The following is a 19,275-nucleotide window of genomic DNA, read 5'->3' as shown; positions in this document are numbered from 1 at the left end:
AGGTCTGTTTATAAATTGTGAGAAAAATAGCATGATATTATTAGACAACATGTTCATGTAATAGCATGTATAATAAATAAAAAGTAAAATATAATATAATACAAAATGAAAAGGTAGCCTATATTGCTAAAAGACCCCAGTTTGGAAACCTCTGGTTTAGAATATGTGTTACCTTAACTAATCTGCAATATATGACATTTTAGCCATAGAAGATAAATTATAGCACTTTTGTCTGATTTTATGGTTGATTTGACAGACAGGTTATTAAAACCTTGATAAACAGCTTTGGAGATTGTCTTTCCCCATTCAAGATCTGTAACTGAATGGGGCCGCAGATGGCCACCAAGTGGACTGACTTGCCTAAAAATGACTTTTATATGTAAACATACTAATGAGTTGAAATGCTATTTCCAATTCATTAAAGCGTAGACATTTCCCTCATTTTGGTCTTAACTTAAAGTTTTACGGTGTGCCATGCCTCAACATTCAATGTCTGGAAACTTGCTCTTTTACACTCTGATCCACTTCATTGGAGGCTGCCGTTTTCCACAGTCTTGGGCTGGATCCCAGTCTGTGCCCTCGGCATGCGCGTCGCTCCTTAGCTGATGTGTTCGCGTGGAAGATCATATCGTGTTGGTTTAGCCATTCGATACTGACAAACATTTATTCACCCTCCACCCTTTCTAGTCGCCCTCTGCTGTGCCGCTCCAGGTCATTAAAAACTTGTCACAGTTTGGGCCGGTTTAAAGGATTGCCGTGGATAAGTTGCCGTCACACATCTTGTTGTGGGAATGCTGATAAAGTGGGTTGGTTTGGAGATTATGGCAGACTATGAAGGGAAGTGAGGCGGTGAAGGGGCCCAGATTCCCCATTCCGATTGCAGGGGCCCATCCCACTCCTCCCATGCTTGAAATCCAAGCCAAATCAATTACACTCCCCCGGCACCTCAGAAATTACAGAGCAATAAATAACCCCCCAGAAAAATATGAAGGAGTTTGCAGGCGGTGGTGAGGCCCATGGCTTCTTCATGGTTCCCTCTTCTCCCCCTCCTTCCATCTTCGCCGCGCTCTTCCTCTTTCAGGGACTTTAGTTTAGGTCCCCTTGATTCCTCCTGCATCTCTAGTTTCAGGGCTTTCTGTTGTCCATGACCTACAGTCCAGCTTTAGGATATGTGATCCGGTGTGTAGCAATCGCTCTGCTTCTCCTGTAGCCGACAGGGATTGTGAGACATTTATATTGTTTCCTGAATTGGACCTTCAGCTCTTGGTCAATATCTTGAGCCAATATCTCACATTTTAGAATTTCCCAGATATTTTTTTGTTTCATTTATGTCTTTGCAAAGCTGTCTAAATATACCATATTTAAATGATGATATTTATTATTTATGAATGCTCATTCTAATTAATTATAGTAATTAATAGCCTACTACTAAATGTAATAATGTAGCATTGTATTTAATAATAAAATAAATATTCTGTATTTTTCTCTAAACAAATAAATAATTGTATTCATTTATTTATTTTTGAGATGTAACTTTCATGAAGACATGTTGAAAGTTTATTAAAGGGTTAGTTCACCCCAAAATTAAAATTATCCCATAATTTACTCATCCTCAAGCCATCCTAGGTGTCCCATCCTACTTTCTTCTTTCAGCCAAACACAATCGGAGTTACATAAAAAAAAAAAATATCCTGGCTCTTCCAAGATGTATAATGGGAGTGAATAGAAACTGAGATTTTGAAGCCACAAAAAGCGCATTCATCCATCATAAAAGTAATCCATACGACTCCAGGGGGTTAATAAAGGCCTTCAGGAGTGATGCGTTTTTGTAAGAAAAAAATCATGCTTACATTTGCTTTTTAACTTTGTTTCCATAAGAATTTCATTGTACAAATTAAATTGCCATCTCGTAAAATTGTTCGTTTTCTATTTTTCTCATGAGATCGGATTGGCTACCATAACAATTAGGTAAACCATGATGTATTTACTATAACAATATAGTTACATTTGCTTGGATTTTTATCAATTCATTCTCACCACATTAATTGAACGAAAAAGTCATTAAAAACAATATTTAGACGTGTTTTGGCTAATAACAGCATGTTTTCTGACCTGACCTGACAGACTCCACTTATCACCACACAAAATAAACTCCTTTTAAATCCTTACATAACCAGTGTTTCCCAAAGACACAAAAAACATTTTAGCATAAACTCTTTCCATCCAGTTGTACACATAGCATGCAAGTGACTGAAAATCCGCTGTGCGGACTCAGAAATGCTAAGCTTAGCTTTTGTTGTTTTTAGCAATTTTAGCTAAAAAGAACTGAAAACAACAGCATTAATTGTTACGTCTACTTGCAAACTAGTTAACTAAAGAAATGTCTAGGTTTACTCATTGTGAAGACCACTTTAAAGCAATTCTCTCAAATTTGAGCCTCTATTTAACATGTTAGCATTTACAGTGTACTGAAGAGCTCACAGAGAGATATACGAGTCTGACATCAATATTAACCGGAATGTCAAACTCCACTATAATCCAGCAGCAATATATCTTCAACATAAACTCTGACGTATGCCAGTTCTGACAGTCCATTTCAACGAAGTCCAAACCTGTGTGGAAGCGTAAAAGCCAAAATAAAATGGCGCCATTTACTGGGGGATGTTTACCCTTCACACTTCCTGGCCTCACACACTCTAAGCATTATCCACAGAGGCTCTGTGTATAGACAAGTGTTCAAATACTTCCCTTGATCAGCAGATAGAGAGAAAGAGAAAACACACTCACTCACACACACACACACACACACACACACACACACACACACACACACACACACACTCACACACAGATAAGCCATTGTGCTCTCGTCCGGAGCACTGGGCTGAAGGCTAAGCGGTTGAACATTAACTTTGAACTGCTGGACGGTTAGCATGACTCAAATACAGCCAGTCCTTACATCATGTGTGTAACAGTGAGAAACTATACTATTCTATAACAAGAGAAATCAGTTTTTTTAATAAGTCTGATGTTTGTGTGTGTTTTTCTTCACTAAGTGAGGGAATGTGTCGCTATTAAGAGAAATTTTGTAAGTGTGTGACCTTAATTGGAACAGGATACAGGAAGGCAAACATCTGATGTAATATTCTGAAGTAATTGCTACATAATTACTCTGGCTGGCCTTACTGCACTACACACTGGTTTCTGTAGATAAAAATGACATTGACATAGTGTGCCCACTGTAAGATGTTTCCATTGCAGAACGTTCTGTTATTACTTTGCTCTTTAGCAATATCACTCCTCAAGAGGTTTTGATAATAAGATTGACAAATGATGCAATGTTGCATGCAACATATCAATTGTTTATCCTAAGTATGTACTTTTCAGGGCTACACGTGTGCGAAAAGGAATGTGTATCAGTTAGAAATACTTATGGGAATCGATGGTAAAGCAATGATATCAGATTGTAATAGTACTTTGATTTCCCTTGTAAAAAAGTACACTTTAGCATAATTTTTAAACTTATTATGGAAATAATATACTTTAAAATAAAATTGTTAAGTGTGAATGTAATGTTTTTGGACATGTAATTATTCACAATTGAATAATATTTTATTATAGTTTCAATTTATATTAAATGCAATTTATGTAGTTATAATAAATGCTGTTTTTTAGTAGGACTTAAGTGCATCTTAATATGTAATTTCATAATTACTAAAAAAAAAAAAAAAAATGATATGGTTAAAGTGTACTGCCAAATGTACTGAGGCATTTACGGTAAAACACCCTAAAATTCAAGTAAAACAAAGTAAAAAAAATTATAATCAAGTACTTTAATTGTGAGTATGTGAGTATTTCAAAGATTATAAAAAAATATATATATTATTACAAAAGTGCACTTTTTAAAGATGGTATATATTCATATACCATCATTTACCAGGTTATTTAGTGCACAGTGCTGCTAGCAATGCTATGTTTATGGGTTAAAATGCTTGAACTGATTAACTGTATACCCTGAACTTGGATAAATGCATTAATGCATAAATGCGGATGTTCAGCTACATTTGGTAGTAACTGCTTGTCTGGCTATGACTGGATCACCTCTACTTCTTGCGCGCCAACCAACAATCAGCAGAAGCAGCAATTCTTTTCATCAGTAACACCAGAACAGTGATTATGGTCTTGGGATGAGTCGAGAAATATCTCGAAGGTTGGCGGGCTTGAAACACATTCTTGCTTAAATGATTTAAAACAAAGACAAACTATAGGTGGCATCCAAAAAGCAGTAACTCACAGAAGAGAGACTGTTTGACTGAATTGAGGTTAAGTCAAATTCAATCACCAGAGACGAAATGGCCGCTACTGATGGATTCTGAAAGACAGTGAAAACTTACATCATTGATGTTTTGAATGAATTGCCTGTGAACTGAAAACAAAACAAAAAAAACAAGGTCAATTCTAGTATGTTTTGGCAGGGACATTTCCAAGGACAGCTCCAGCCAACAAAATCGGGGATTGTCCCTGGACAACACGGACATCTGGTCACTCTAAGAACAAAAAATTGAAGTAGGAAGCCAGAGCTTGATGCAGTCCAGGGCATTTGGTAGGCTGGATTGGGCCTTTGCCCTTTGGCTAAACATGCAGGACATACAAAGAGGAGAGACGCCTAGTCCATGGTGGACAAACTCTTATCTAACCAACACCAGCTGGCTGAGATTGTCTCCATGGAGAGACAGACGTATGTGGACTGTAGAGATAGTTGTCCCCGATAATTATCCCATCTCATAATGGTTTGTTACACATGAGAGATAACTAAGTGATACAGTAGACTTGCGTCTAGACAATTTAGATGGTGACACTGAGGTGTGATCAGATAGTCAATCTGATATGATTGAAGCAGACGAAATACTAACAAAGAATTGTGTGAAAAGAATGCATTGATCTGATGTTCATGGAAAAAATACTGGCCTCGTTAAATAAAAATCAGCAATTCTAATCCCACGCTAAACCATCACAAACCCGGTGGCTATAAACCTAGTTCGAGATTCTTCAAACATTCTCTCAGAAATTCAAACATTCTCTGCTCACGCATTCACAGAAATAAGATACAAAAATGGCTCAGTATTTTAAATTATACTTTATTTAATATAAAACAAACAATAAACAAATAAATTAAATATTTCTAAAATAATTCTTTAGAGGGGAAATTTATAATATCATTGATTGTTACAATGGGGAATACACAAATGGAATGTCATGTGTTTTATAATTCTTTGTACAATTTTTTTTTTTTGTACACAAAGACTGTGCTCTTACAATTTTGGTGGTGTCATGGACTGCTTAAGAATTTATTTCCTGTTTAGAAGTCAAACATCACTGTAGCTGCCTGAAAAGAAGATATCGAGCTTTGGCGATAAATCGAAATTGAACAATTTTGCTCTCATTGGGGAAATCAACCACCAATTGTCCCAGAATATGCCCAAAGGGAACCGTAGGAGCGTCCCTGGCTGAGAATGCAAAGTACTAGGTAAATTAACTTGAGAAAAGCCATTGGCTTCTTATCAGCTTGTGGGATGAGGCTTTGCATTCCCTGAAGGACATTGCTGAGTTTGTTTAGAAAGGCCAGCATTAGCATTTGTATATTAAAAGATAGTGCAGGATAAAGATGGGCAGCTGGAGCCATTAGCATAATAAGGGGCTTTCTCATTTGCACACAGGCCTTAGACAGCCCCCCAATCACCCTAGCCAGCAGTCACACACATTACAGCTGCATGAGACCATTGTCCACCTCGGCCTATGCCTGGATCCCGCAAACAAGCCGGGGTGGTTAAAAGGTTACAGCCAAACAATGGAGGATTCACCATTTGAAATCAATCAATATCAAGGCATTTCACATTCAATCGAGTCCTTTTCTTCCGTACAGTACTGACAATTGAAGCGTTGCTGGTCCCCGCGTTTTCTCATTTTGAATGGGGTGAATGGTTGGGGAGATGACCACGACAAACCATGCTTACCAAACGGTGAGGCATGAAATGAACAGAACAACAGGAAGTTGAGTGCTCAGAGGTTTAGCCTTGACAGTGTACAATGGTACGAGCAGCGAACAATAGCTATTGTAAATGTGTCGATTGTTCAGGGATAGCTTCAGAATAGATTTACATAATTTCTTCACCTTCACTTTATATCATTTAGAATAATTTATAAAATGTAATTGTTTTCTGTAATGATATGTACATAAAATATTTTAAGATATTCACAGAAAATAAAAAAATCAGGCACTTTGCTGCCACTACAACATGCAAGATCCTGAGATTTAAGACAGTTTTTTTAAATAAAAAATGTAGAATAATTTTATATAGAGAGAGATTTATATTTATCAACGCTATTCGCTTTTAATATCAAAATAAATGTTCTCTTTAAAAAAAAAAATCTGGTTTGAAAACGCTCCTGTATGCTGCTCAATATAGCTTTCTACATCTAGCAGCACCCATTCAATAAAAACTCATGACCAGTCCTCTAGTAGAAATCTGATGATATGAGAGTGAAAATGATTCATCAGCGAGTTTCATAGTGCCAAGCATCAGTATAATGTTCTTAGGCATAACAACAAAGGTGAAAATCCTTGTACCACTTTTCATAGCAACATCTGATGTCCACAAGCTTGTGCCCTCAGCCAAAAGGGCCTATCGCATCGTCGTCTTGAGGTCCATCCGAGAGTGCACATCGTGGTAGCCAAGGAGGCATGGGACAGTTGACATCGCATCATGGGTAAACACTGAATCATTGTCTGAAGAGCAAGAGCTGGAGGTGTCCTCACAAGATGGGGAGTACTGTTCGAAAGGGGTGGATAGGTCCAGGTACTAAAAAAAATCAAAAATATGAATGGTTTAGAGGTTTGGATACAAAAACAACATCTTGTGGGACTCAAACTTTTGTTGAAACAGGCGTTTACCTCATCTGAAATGGACACCAGCACCCTATCAAGCTCTTCCACGAGCTGTTTGAATGTTGGTCTTTGTGTTGGAACCGCATGCCAGCACTCTCTCATCTTCATGTAGCTATAAAAGCAATTTGAATATAAGTAAATCACAGTGAAGACTGAAATTAAACTTTTTTTTTGGTGAACAGATTGATGCTTACAGTTCATGGGTGCAGTTGGAAGGTTTGTCCATTCGATGACCTTCCTTCAGCAGCTTAAAAAGCTCCTCTACCGGTATCCCAGGGTACGGCGATCCCCCCAGTGTGAAAATCTCCCACATCAAAACTCCAAAGGACCAACTGCGGAAGCAAGAGTCCAAAAATGTCAGTGCACCATGTAGGATAATCAGCTTGAGCCATTCTAATTCAATCCTCTTGTTGAGAGCATATTTTAGTCATTAAAAACGTCCACCATCTAATCAGGATTAAACTATACGGGTGCATTCTGGTTAATCTGAATGGACCGGCATTCCAGCAAGGGGGATCCCTGCTCAGCTGATTCTTTGGCATAGCTGTAATGATTAGCCAGACTTACACATCGCTCTGGTGTGTGTAGACTCTGTCAAACAAGGCTTCTGGTGCCATCCATTTCACTGGCAGACGTCCCTGAAATTGGAAACAACAGGGCTGTGAGTGGGACAGTTAGCTGCCACACAGGCCGAGCCAAAGCACTCCACCTCCTTTTGATCCACAAAAATATGACTGCCCATTCTTTCGCTAATCCCCGCCCCCCTTTCCCCAATTATCTTCAATTAAGCTTTCTGCCAATCACTATGGACACATTACACATCTGTCTTTCAAAGCATTAAGGCATCAAACAGGGCCATGCAGTCCTGCTTACAAATGGGATGTCTTCAAAAGAGCAAAAAACTTGAATAGAATTGTTACTTACATTAGTGGTTTTTTTGTAGTAATCAATTTGATGCACTCCTCTTGCCAAACCAAAATCTGCGATTTTCATCACGTTGTCCTCTGTCACAAGAACATTCCTTGCTGCTAAATCTCTGTGAATGCACTGAATGGCAAAAAAAAAAGAGATTTCTATTTAGTTAAAATGGCACAAACAATTTTTCGCAGACTCTTTTCCGCTTCTGGTAAGTAGATAAACATGTTCACATTGAGGCTAGAGTTTTGTTCCCGCAAACCAGATGAAACAGAAATGAAAGCTGCTTTCTATATGAGGTCTGCTGTATAAATCAACATATAGCAAGCAACATTTGCAAAAGTTTAAACAAGCCGAACTTTAAATAGAGTTGGACTTTACATAAAAACAACACAGAGCTAGTTTCTGATGTAAATGCATGTCATTAAGTTTATTTTGGTTTTCATTTGAAATAGAAGTGGTATTTGAGGATTGAAAAAGAGGACGAAAAAGGCCCCTGGTTTGTGGCCCTTAATGGAGGGGTTTCAGACGACTGCATTCTTAGCAGGCCACAAAAAGCTAGTAATACGATCCAGTGCACAGGCGGGTCCGAGCGCCTGCTTGCTAACAGATTTATGGCAGTGCTAAAAAGGACAAAGCCCACAGAGACAGGATGGACACAGCGGTAAACACGACACACCACCACTCCACTAAGGAATGCTTGGCATCACGTGTCAGACAAAGGGACGTGTTGATAAGATGCAGGGGGGGCTGGTTTCAAACCGAAGCTAATTGAGCCCTGCAAGCAACTTACTCTTTTGGAGGCCAGGTACTCCATGCCTCTTGCCACTTGGTAGGCGCAGGAAACTAGGTCTTTGAAGGTGAGCTGTTCCTCAGGAACCTTGGTCACATCGAAGGTGTAGTCCATGCCTGGAGGTCGACGAGCTCTGAGGTATTCCCGTAGGCTACCCTTAGACGCATATTCAACCAGCACGTAAAGTGGACCTGATCCAGAAATATAAATTGAAATGAAGTCAAATGTCCATATGAAGTTAGTTCAACCATGTCACTGTGTTTAACTTACCATCCTGTGTGCAAACACCAAGAAGATTTATGATGTTCTTGTGCTTGTCCATCACCTTCATTAGCTCCATCTCAGAGATGAGGTCTGCCAGGTCTTTGTCAGTTGCATCATCTAAAAAAAAGACAGAAAAATCCTTCTTAGTCTGAAATTCAGAAATGCTTAACACTTGAATACGATATCTATAAGTACAGACATACCTTTTAGCATTTTAACAGCTACAGTTGCCGTTTGATCTTGATTTTCTCTGTTTATACCATAAGCCTCAGCTCTCACCACTTGACCAAAACAGCCCTCTCCAAGTGGTTTCCCTAAAATCAAACTAGCACGAGAGAATTCAAATAAATAGTCAGTTCACCATCATATAAAAGAAACATATTTTACAGCTATGGTTGCTAGTGCTACTTACTTCTCTCTTGGAAACTCCCAGTCAGGGTCATAAGGCAGTTCAAACTCCATAACTCCAGCCAGCATTGGGGAACAACTGGAGGAAAGACGAGCCACCCTCATCAGTGACGCACTTGATTTTCCAGAAGAATTGGACTCCACAGAATACTGAAATAGGGTCCAAAACATACAGGATTAGAACACAGAATGCTCTGCTGAATACCATGTTCTTGGGGAATTATCATGAGGATTGTTCAGAAGTGTCATCTTACCTGTCTGCGTAGAGGAAATTTGGAGAGTTTCTGCACTGGGAGTGTATCAAAAGGCTCCCGACTGGGATGAACCTGCATTCGGCATAGGACCACGATAACTATGGCCATCACCAGTGCCAGGAAGCCAGATGCATAGATGATGATGTCAGTGTACTTGGACTCTGTAAGGTCTATCTCCTTGGCCACGTCCTCCTCTGTGGAAATGATAAGTTTTATTTACTTGTACCCCTGAGTCACGAACAATATTTATGATTTGTGTCGTCAATGTGTCTATACAAACAAATCTACCTAATAAGACTGTAAGCCAAGCAGACTGATGAGAGAATCCAATAGAGTTTCCCGCCAAGCAGGTGTATTCCCCAGCATCCTCCATTGTAATATTGGTAAGATATAAGACTTCCACTTCAGACATGTTCAAGCTTCCTGTCTGAGAAGGTGGAAGAAACAATCAAAATGCTCATTAATTCCATACCAATCTAGTAATGTGATGTACCTCCAGAAAAGTGTAAAAACTCGCTAAATACCTTCACGATCTTCACATAAGGAATGCCATCAGGCCCATAACGGCTGCCATTCATCTCTATGTGCTTTAGCCATTGGATGTGAGGCTGGGCATCACTGTAGACTTTACACAGGAACTGGGCATCTCCACCCACTACAGCTGTAATGTTTTTGGGTAGACCAGCTTGAAGGATGGGTCTGTGTGGAGAGCGTTCTGAAAGAAGAAATCTGAAAGTTCAGTACTTTGATACTATATTCACAAAATATTTACAATTCTATCAAAATTCTCAACATCCCCCCAAAAATAATGTTATCAATGAATGTTAACATTCAAACGCATTTGAAGGAAGATAGTCTAAGGCACAGGGATAGACAAGCGGCACTTCCAATGCTGATCAACGCTCACTAATTAGTTCCATTAAGGGATTTTTAGAACCAGGCCCATGTATTGGGTTGCTTTGAAGTTGATGGGCTCTTTATTTCCTGTTCTTTCCACCCTGTCTACTAGGACACAGCAGTTGACCCCACGCCGGACTCTTAACAAACAGGTCTGTCACAGGTCAGGTAGAAAATTGGTCTGGACGCCTCAACCCACAGCGCTTCCAGGCACGTACCACAGACCGATGCCAACCCCCCAACCTGCATTCCCCTGCTGTGATGATATTTATTGCCCTTTTCCTGTGTAGTTCTTAAATATCTGTATAGACATGTAGAGCCTCGGGTGAACCCCGGTGCCTGTGGTGCAGCAGTGTGCCCTGTGGCTCTCTCTGAGGTGCATTTGGTGCCTGTCTCGCTATGTGACGCCACTGAGCTGCTGGTACAGGATCTCACTGATTTGATGCTTATTGCTTCTGACACTTGCTAAGCATGGCAGACTTGCGATGGCTCCTCGTGGAGCCAGGCGGCTGTCTAGAGCAGGCAAGCAGAAGCCCTCTTACCCAACACGTCCAAGAGGTAGGTGTGAGCAATGGACCCATATTTGTTCTCCACCACACAACTGTAGTTCCCACGGTCTGAGGGAACCACACTCTCCATGACCAGGCTCCAGTGTTGATGTCGTAGCTATGAACACAAAACGGTAATGTGTAAGCATGAGGCGGTGCTGATATTTATTGTGAGATTTTGAAAAGTTCAAGTTTGTTGGGATGTCTCCAACAAACCAAAATATCAATCTCTCACCTTGATGCCTCCAATCCGGTGCTCTCCTCTGAATTCTCTGCCATTCTTTAGCCAGCGAATGGTGGGAAGAGGGTTCCCTGTGGCAGGGCAGCGGAATTTGACAGTGTTTCCAGCTGGGACTGCGTAGAGCTTCTTCTCCATCCTTTGAGTAAGAGTCCAGTATGGTGCTAAAATGTAAGAAACAATGGTACAATTCAAGCTATCACTCTGGAACTGAAACGCAAGTAAACGCAACTGAATGTGTAGTTACAATAAACACTAACCTCTGGAGATGTAGACCTGGTCATTTTCAATCTCAGGACCAGCGTCATCAATACCATTGTCCTCATCATCATCCCCTGATCCTACAGCATCTGCAAAGGAGCATTAAGGGTTCAAGTTATTAGATGAACATTCAAAAGAAAGGGTTATTAATGAGACTATTAATCTTCTTAACGGTCAGAACCAACCTGCCACTGTGATAGTGAAGTTGCGTAGAGCCTCTTTGGTGCCGCGCAGCATACACACATACACTCCTGAATCTTCATATGTGGCATCCGCAATCTCCATGACTGCTGCCCTTATCTGGATACGAGCATTGTGTTGCACCCGGATACCACCCTTGAACCACTGGACAGCTCCAGGACGGTTTGTGTCACAACGGAGTTTTAGTACATCTCCAAGCTCTAGAAGTAGATGCTCTGATGTTTCCTCAGTTGGCTCCTCTGAAACTTTTTGGACAAAACATGAAAAACAAAGTTGCTAATGGCATTACTATCACACTTAACTGAAGCTTACACCTTAGCTGTGACCTTTTAACTACATTATGTGGTTTGTCCCACTAAATACTCGTAATATGGTTTTCACGGCAATAAAACCCCAATGGCTGACCTGCCAGAGAATGATGGTAGATCAGCCCTGAAGAAGAGAAGGTTAGATGTTATCAGATGCTATGGCTTACCTGATAAAACTTCCAGCCAGGCAGAGCGCGTTGTTTGACCAACTGAGTTTTCTGCCTTGCATACGTACTCTCCAGCATCTTTCACGGAGACATTCACTAAAGGAAGAATGTTGACTTTGGAGAGGTTCTCAAGAAGAGGCTGCGGGGGAAACAAATGTAACATTACTCCCTCTTTCTTTAAGACAGAAAATATGCACAATAGAGGATCTTTAAATCACTTTCTCACCGTAAGCGCTGTAAAAAATGGTGATCCATCAGGCCCTTGGCGATTGCTGTCCTTCTTGAACCACTGGAGACGTGTTGAGGCTGGCTGGTGGAGTTTACACACCAGTTTCACATGTCCTCCAACGAACACAGTAGCATTCTCAGGAAAACCAGGAATAAGAATTGGTCGAGAAACTCGGATATCTGGCGGAATGTAGAAAAGGAGGTTTTGAACAACTACTCCTATAAATACTCTGTAGAATAAACCACATTTAATAAACACTTCTAATTAACATAACTTCTCACTAATTGCTAACCAGAGCCTTTCTCACAGAGATCACCACTGTTTTGGAGCAAATCAGGCAAACAAAGCCACAAACAAAAGAGAGAACAGAAACACAATTCTTAGCTGAGAATGACCTAACTTTGACTTCACAGCAGTGTTTCTTGTGGCCCGGAGGTGAATGTGATTTTGAGCATTTGAGTGAAGAACGCCCCCTAACCAAGTAATGTCACCTCCAGCACTGAAGCATAACATTCTTCCACCAACACACTAATGAACTTCACTGAATAAAACTAGGGCCTGGCCCGTATCTGACCCTGAAGAGGGTGTGAATGGTCAGCAGGAAAATAAAGGACAAGCTAAACAAAACACACAAACACATGCGGCCACCAAAAATAGCCTGAATGGCTCAACTGGCAAACTTTACATGAAAAATATGCCTCTTAAGGACACATTTTGAAGGGGCATGCAGTCTACATTTTTATCATAAGAGGGTAATTTGCAATCATGAAGTATCACAGTACTAACGGACTAATGGAAAACTCCATTAACCAAACTCCAAACTCCAATAAATCCACGAAAGACTTGCGTTATTTCTGAATTTAAAATGTGCATAAAAGTTATATCAAATAATTATATAACTTACTAGTTGTAGATTAATCAAATTATTACTACAAATGTGTGTATTTTTAGTTCCTCTTCAACAAGTTCATTTCTGCCTCTTCTTGTTCGTTTAACTCTGCATGTCTCACTTGCTTGGGTGGCTCGGCCCATTAAAGTCTTACAGTTGTCAAATGACTTTAATTTCTCCTGGCAGGAACTTAGTGGGGCATTGTTGGGCTGCACCACAGGGATTGTCAACCTTTATCACCTTCCTAGCACTGTATGTAGCTCACAAGTGTTCAGAGAAAGATGCTTTTAACGAAGACTTTGCCCCAGCATTGACAAGGGTCTACATCTTATCCCTTCATTCTCTAGACCTCAGAATGGTGCACTCAGGGTGAGCATATCAACAGCCTAACAAAAAATGCCACATAAAGCTTTTAGGTAATCCTGTGATTTACAAGAAAATACTTTGATTTGTATACATAAGGCTTTTTCACACAAAAAACAGTTATGTGTAAGTCTTAGTAGCTCTTGGAGATAATCGGATACCTCCCTGGCAGGTACAAAATGGAGACAACCCAGTGTTTGTACAATTAAATAGGAGACCCATCTTGCCCCAAACCAAGCCCCCCCCCCCTCAACATCCCACAAGCCCCTGTTACTGGCACCGGGCCAGACAGATTTACACTTCCGAGCCTCAGGGCTCTGGAAGGATCAGGTAGCACTGTTTATAGCTCAAGAAAATACTGGGATTCTCTTACTCTCGAAACGATTACATCCTCTCCAACTTCTCCTGGACTTAAATTCTTTACAATCAGCTCGGCTCCTTTTATCATATACTGAATATTCATCAGATATTCAAACCGTTTTAAGTAAAATTCTAAATATTAAGTAACTTTGACAACTTTGTATTTTATACTTGGAAAAGTTGGATTTGGGTGATTTCAAATGACATTGTTAATTGTAATCCATACCTTTTGCCCGGACTTCCCTAGATGTTATGCTTCTTGAAAACGCCAGTTCCGTGAAGCAGATGGTAATGAAAACCTTAAAGATGCTCAACATCTTGCTGAGGTAATGTTTGTGAGTGTGTGGAAGACAGCTGGTCAGCTTCAAATGCTGACTCCAGGCATTGGCAACCTCACTGTAGTCACAAACCTGAGAGAAAACAGAACTGATTTACAATTCACAGAAGCTATTGTGAAAGATTAACCTTTAAAATTATACATAAATGCATAATGCATTGCACATCCCAACCCTGCCCACTAAACCACATTTAAAAATGAATGTCCTATTGTACACCTACATCGTTGTTAGACATTGTCTACCTCCTCTTGTACATGAATAACCCTCAGGTACGAATGTGAAGCAGTTAAGGACAGTTGTATATGAATAGAACCTGTACAGCGTGCTTTTGATGGGTCGTTTCAATATAAACACGTGAATTGGACCCGGAACATCAACTAATTGTCCAAACTCTGAATCTATAAAAATATATTTTTAAACAAAAATCATGTAGCCTACATTGAAGATTTTTCCACGTAGCTTACTCCGAATGTGCTTCTAAAATACTTATTTTGCTCAGCATGAGAGATAAATAAGAGCAAACGTCACGAGGGTACGAGGAGACACATGTGTTCTCAAAACATACGAGAATTTCACACCAGAGTGAGAGTTTGGTTAAGGTAAATAAATCCGTTTACAAGTGTGAAACCACTTGGTAGAGTTAATGAAAGTCATTCTGAGCGCAAGTAAATGTTTTCAGAGACAGAAAATTGGAATTGAAGCTAATCAATAAAAGTTTTCATTTACGATTCAAAGCGAGCATTGCGTTTTTATACGAAATTCCCCAACTTCGCGGAAATAACGCTTAAGAGAAGTTTAAACTAAACAGTACTATTTAATTTACAATCTAATTAGGCTACAATAAGTCCATAAAAATTAGACAACATTTTCAGTTGAATTTATCTGAAGCAACTAATTAGTTAATAAATAGGCTACCAATTGATATATGAATAGGCTAATATTCATGCAACGAATCTGATCCTAAATTTAACCATATGCACACACAAAACAACAACAACAACAAAAAGTTTTACCTATTTTCGTGTGCCCTTTGCCCGGTCCCTATGGGTTCGATAAGGCAGTACTTAGTGCCCTTGGATCGCGGTGGCCCTCGAGATACTCATGTGTCCTTTTTTCCCCTTACAGATTAACAATACTTTATCCTTGGAAATCCAATAAGCAACTTTTGGGAAAGTCTGAGTTACGCTGGTAAATCCATTTAAAAAATAAAACCAATAGACAGATAGTGCAAGGGTAAGACTACTAATCTTCGGATTCAAAGTCCAGTGCTGCTTTCCTTTGATGAGCTTCTCCGTGTCTCGCGCTGTGCTCGTGAGCGCTCCCGACTCCAAAACCGCTATAAATCCACAGAAATCAACGACGCGGAGGATTTAGATAGTGTCTATTTTTTCTTCTCAAAATGTAAAAAACAAAAAAAATCCAGCCTTAGATTGTGTGAACGAAAGCATCCAATACCAAACACATTGTAGCGTCCCTCTGTCTTATTTCACATGAATAATGTGATTTGCGCGCACTGACAGCGGAGTGGGGTTTTGCGCGCTCTCTCTCTCTCTCGATTGGGTTTTCTGTAGAATGATTTGCTCCACACAGCTTTGGTGAGTTTAAAACTGAAGAGCCCGAAGAGTCTCTTTCTGGCAACTCTCTGCTTACACTCTGAGGCAGAGCAAGCGTCTGACTGGCAGTGGGAGACAACAGCACTCTGAGGGGAAGGTTCATAACAATGGACTAAAACCAGAGGGAGAGAGAGAGGGGGGGAGAAGGGGGTGTCAAATCCCCCACCCACAAAAACAAATCCCCAGAGGCAGACCCTAGCAATATAGACTATTTATATTAGAGGTAGATAGATAGATAGATAGATAGATAGATAGATAGATAGATAGATAGATAGATAGATAGATAGATAGATAGATAGATAGATAGATAGATAGATAGATAGATAGATAGATAGATAGATAGATAGATAGATAGATGTGTACTCTTGAAACATTTTGTCTGTTATATGTTGTTTGCATCCTTATTTTGTGAAAAACTTCCCCCCCCCCAATTTAATAATATTTTAAAACAACGACACAAAACAATTATTATTATTATTTTTTTAATTATTTTTTAAATCTCTGGCCAATTACACCACCTAGACATTTTTTACTTTAAGCCCAATAAATAATATGACTTATTTCATATATATATATATATATATATATATATATATATATATATATATATATATATATATATATATATATATATATATATATATATATATATCATCATAGAATAGATTGATTAAGGTATTTTTTTAAAGAATTTTAACTTAGTTCTGGACAAAAACAAATCTGATATGTAAAAAGTAAACAATCCCACACTTATATGGTAAATAGACTGACTAAATAACTCTAAATTACACCTAGATTTATTGCATTGTAAATAAGCAGGAAAAACAAATTAGGCAGTTCCTTTGAAAAGTTCACGAGCTCTGTATTCAACAACTGTAAATGACACCTTTCCTTAATTACATTATTGTGTTATCTTTCCCACTAATCCTTTCAGAAGTGACGTCACAATGCGCGCGTAATTGATTTATTAGTTGGCGATGCCAAGAATGTCTTTTAGAAACATCGCGCTTTTTCTTCTTTCTTCTTCTTTTAATTCCTGGATCAACGTATTTGCGACTGATCATAGGCTACGTTTGTTCAAAATGACACATTATTATGGAAAGTAGGCTAATCACTGTTTCCTGTCCTCGCTGCAAAGCATCTTATAGCGCATCTTATATTGGACATGCGGTTAATGTGAAAACTGTAATAGAATGGTCAAGTTTCCGCGACCGTGCAGGTGTTATAATGAACTAAAGCCTGAGGCGGAGAGAGTGAGGCTTAAAGTGCTTACGAGAAGGATCTGAGGGGAACACTTGGTTTGAAATGATCCCGTTTCTCCCATTCATCAGCGGACTGTGGCATAACGAGCCCCGCGGTCAAGTCCAGAGGAGAAGACACACACACACACACACACACACACACACACACACACACACACACACACACACACACACACACACACACACACACACACACACACACACACACACACACACACACACACACACACACACACACACACACACACAGTGCACATTCATTTCACGCGCATAAATAATAAAGATGATCAAACGCATTATGTTGATCAAAGGCTAAACATTACTCATGAATAAATAAATAAATAAATAAATAAATAAATAACTACTTTTCATACATTTAAAATCACTTTACAACCGGCCGAACTAACATAACATTTTCACAAAGAACACAGACCAAATGTATTAAACAGACAGACAGACAGACAGACAGACAGCTAGCTAGCTAGCTAGCTAGCTAGATAGATAGATAGATAGATAGATAGATAGATAGATAGATAGATAGATAGATTAGATTAGACAGACAGACAGACAGACAGACAGACAGACAGATAGATAGATAGATAGATAGATAGATAGATAGATAGATAGATAGATAGATAGATAGATAGATAGATAGATAGATAGATAGATAGATAGATAGATAGATAGGACAGACAGACAGACAGACAGACAGACAGATAGATAGATAGATAGATAGATAGATAGATAGATAGATAGATGTTGAAAAAGCTTTTCTTTTCTCCTATTCCTTCTATATCACTGTCCATCCCGCTCTTTCCCTCTGTCTGTTTATCTCTTACTTTTTCTAATTTGATCCTCTGGCCTCTCTAAAGAAAACGCTGACATTCCCCCGAACAATGCCAGATTTCCCCCCACCATCGTCCTCAGCTTGTGTCTCCAAGGCCAGGAATTAAAGCACTCTGGAGTAACAATCGGCCCCTCTCCCAAATCCCACTGCCCGGTCTTTGTTATGTCCTGCTGAATGTGAATGCCCCATTAAAGCCTATTATCTGGAGCTTCTCCGTTGCCCTGCAGATCCACTTCTAACCGTCCCCTCAAAAGAACTCTCTCCTCAGAGCTGTGGCTGACCAGGGTAATCAGGTACACACATTATTTCATGATTATATCTAGTGTTTAGTACTCGAAAAATATGAAAAGCAACCGCTTTTGCCCACTTGTTGCACACAAACAGATTCTGCATATTTTTCTAGATTCGAAAGTCCAAATGTACAAAAAACAGGAACAAATTAAGCTGTAAAAGATGGCCATTTCTTGACAAGCTCACAAACAAGAGGGCAGCATGCTGGGAAGAACACCAATGACCTCAGCCATTAATAATTTCACATTACTCTCAACTATGCAAGGAATCCTCGGCTTGAAAACACAACATCTTAACCAGTCACTATTGAGTTTCCCTCCAATGAAAACACCCTCGATTCCTGTCATATATATGTATGTTGATAGCCAGTGTTGATGTTTATACTACATTATTCTGACTGTCCAAAGTTCACTATGTTACTGGTGTTGGGCAACACATACACAATTACAAGCAAGTGTTTGTGCAAGAGGCTGCCTGAATGTTACTGTATTACAGTTCAAACTGTAACAGATAACCTCAGAATGACATCACCGGAGTATACACTTTTAAAGCATTTTCAGAATTATGAAAAGTGTTTTGGTATTTTGCTACTCACAGTTTAAGCTTTAAAGGGATGGTTAACCGGAAAATGATAATTCTGTCATTAATTACTCGCCCTCATGTTGTTCCAAACCCGTAAGACTTTCCTTCATCTTCGAAACACAAATGACAATCTTTTTGATGATATCTAAGCGATTTCTGTCCCTCCGATGACAGAAACACAACTGACACTTTGACGCTTCAAACATGTGAATAAAAGCCTAAATTCAATCTGTTCATCATATAAAATGATCGTGTCTCAGAAAATTCGGACTAAACCACTCGATTCATATGGATTAGTTTT

At 39.4% G+C, this 19,275-nt stretch overlaps 1 protein-coding gene across 1 annotated transcript; it reads right to left on the bottom strand.

Annotated features, from left to right (window-relative positions):
- Nucleotides 1-5,118: 5,118 nt before the first annotated feature.
- On the bottom strand, nt 5,119-16,086 carry fgfr4 (fibroblast growth factor receptor 4). Its single transcript, XM_082141254.1, has 20 exons — nt 15,393-16,086; nt 14,268-14,451; nt 12,427-12,608; nt 12,201-12,339; nt 11,710-11,970; nt 11,524-11,613; nt 11,261-11,427; nt 11,020-11,143; nt 10,105-10,295; nt 9,869-10,007; nt 9,581-9,774; nt 9,331-9,476; nt 9,122-9,243; nt 8,925-9,035; nt 8,655-8,845; nt 7,871-7,993; nt 7,514-7,584; nt 7,141-7,278; nt 6,953-7,058; nt 5,119-6,860 (listed from the first exon to the last, which is right to left on the bottom strand). Exons 2-20 carry the CDS (start codon nt 14,356-14,358, stop codon nt 6,684-6,686), a joined length of 2,763 nt encoding a protein of 920 aa, XP_081997380.1. The 5' UTR covers nt 14,359-14,451; nt 15,393-16,086; the 3' UTR covers nt 5,119-6,683.
- Between the last annotated feature and the right edge of the window lie 3,189 nt (nt 16,087-19,275).

Source organism: Leuciscus leuciscus, assembly GCF_965113295.1.
Source record: "Leuciscus leuciscus genome assembly, chromosome: 16".
Lineage (NCBI taxonomy): Eukaryota > Metazoa > Chordata > Actinopteri > Cypriniformes > Leuciscidae > Leuciscus > Leuciscus leuciscus.
The sequence above is the reverse complement of the archived record's forward strand: the minus strand, read 5'-3'. Positions and strand labels throughout refer to the sequence as shown.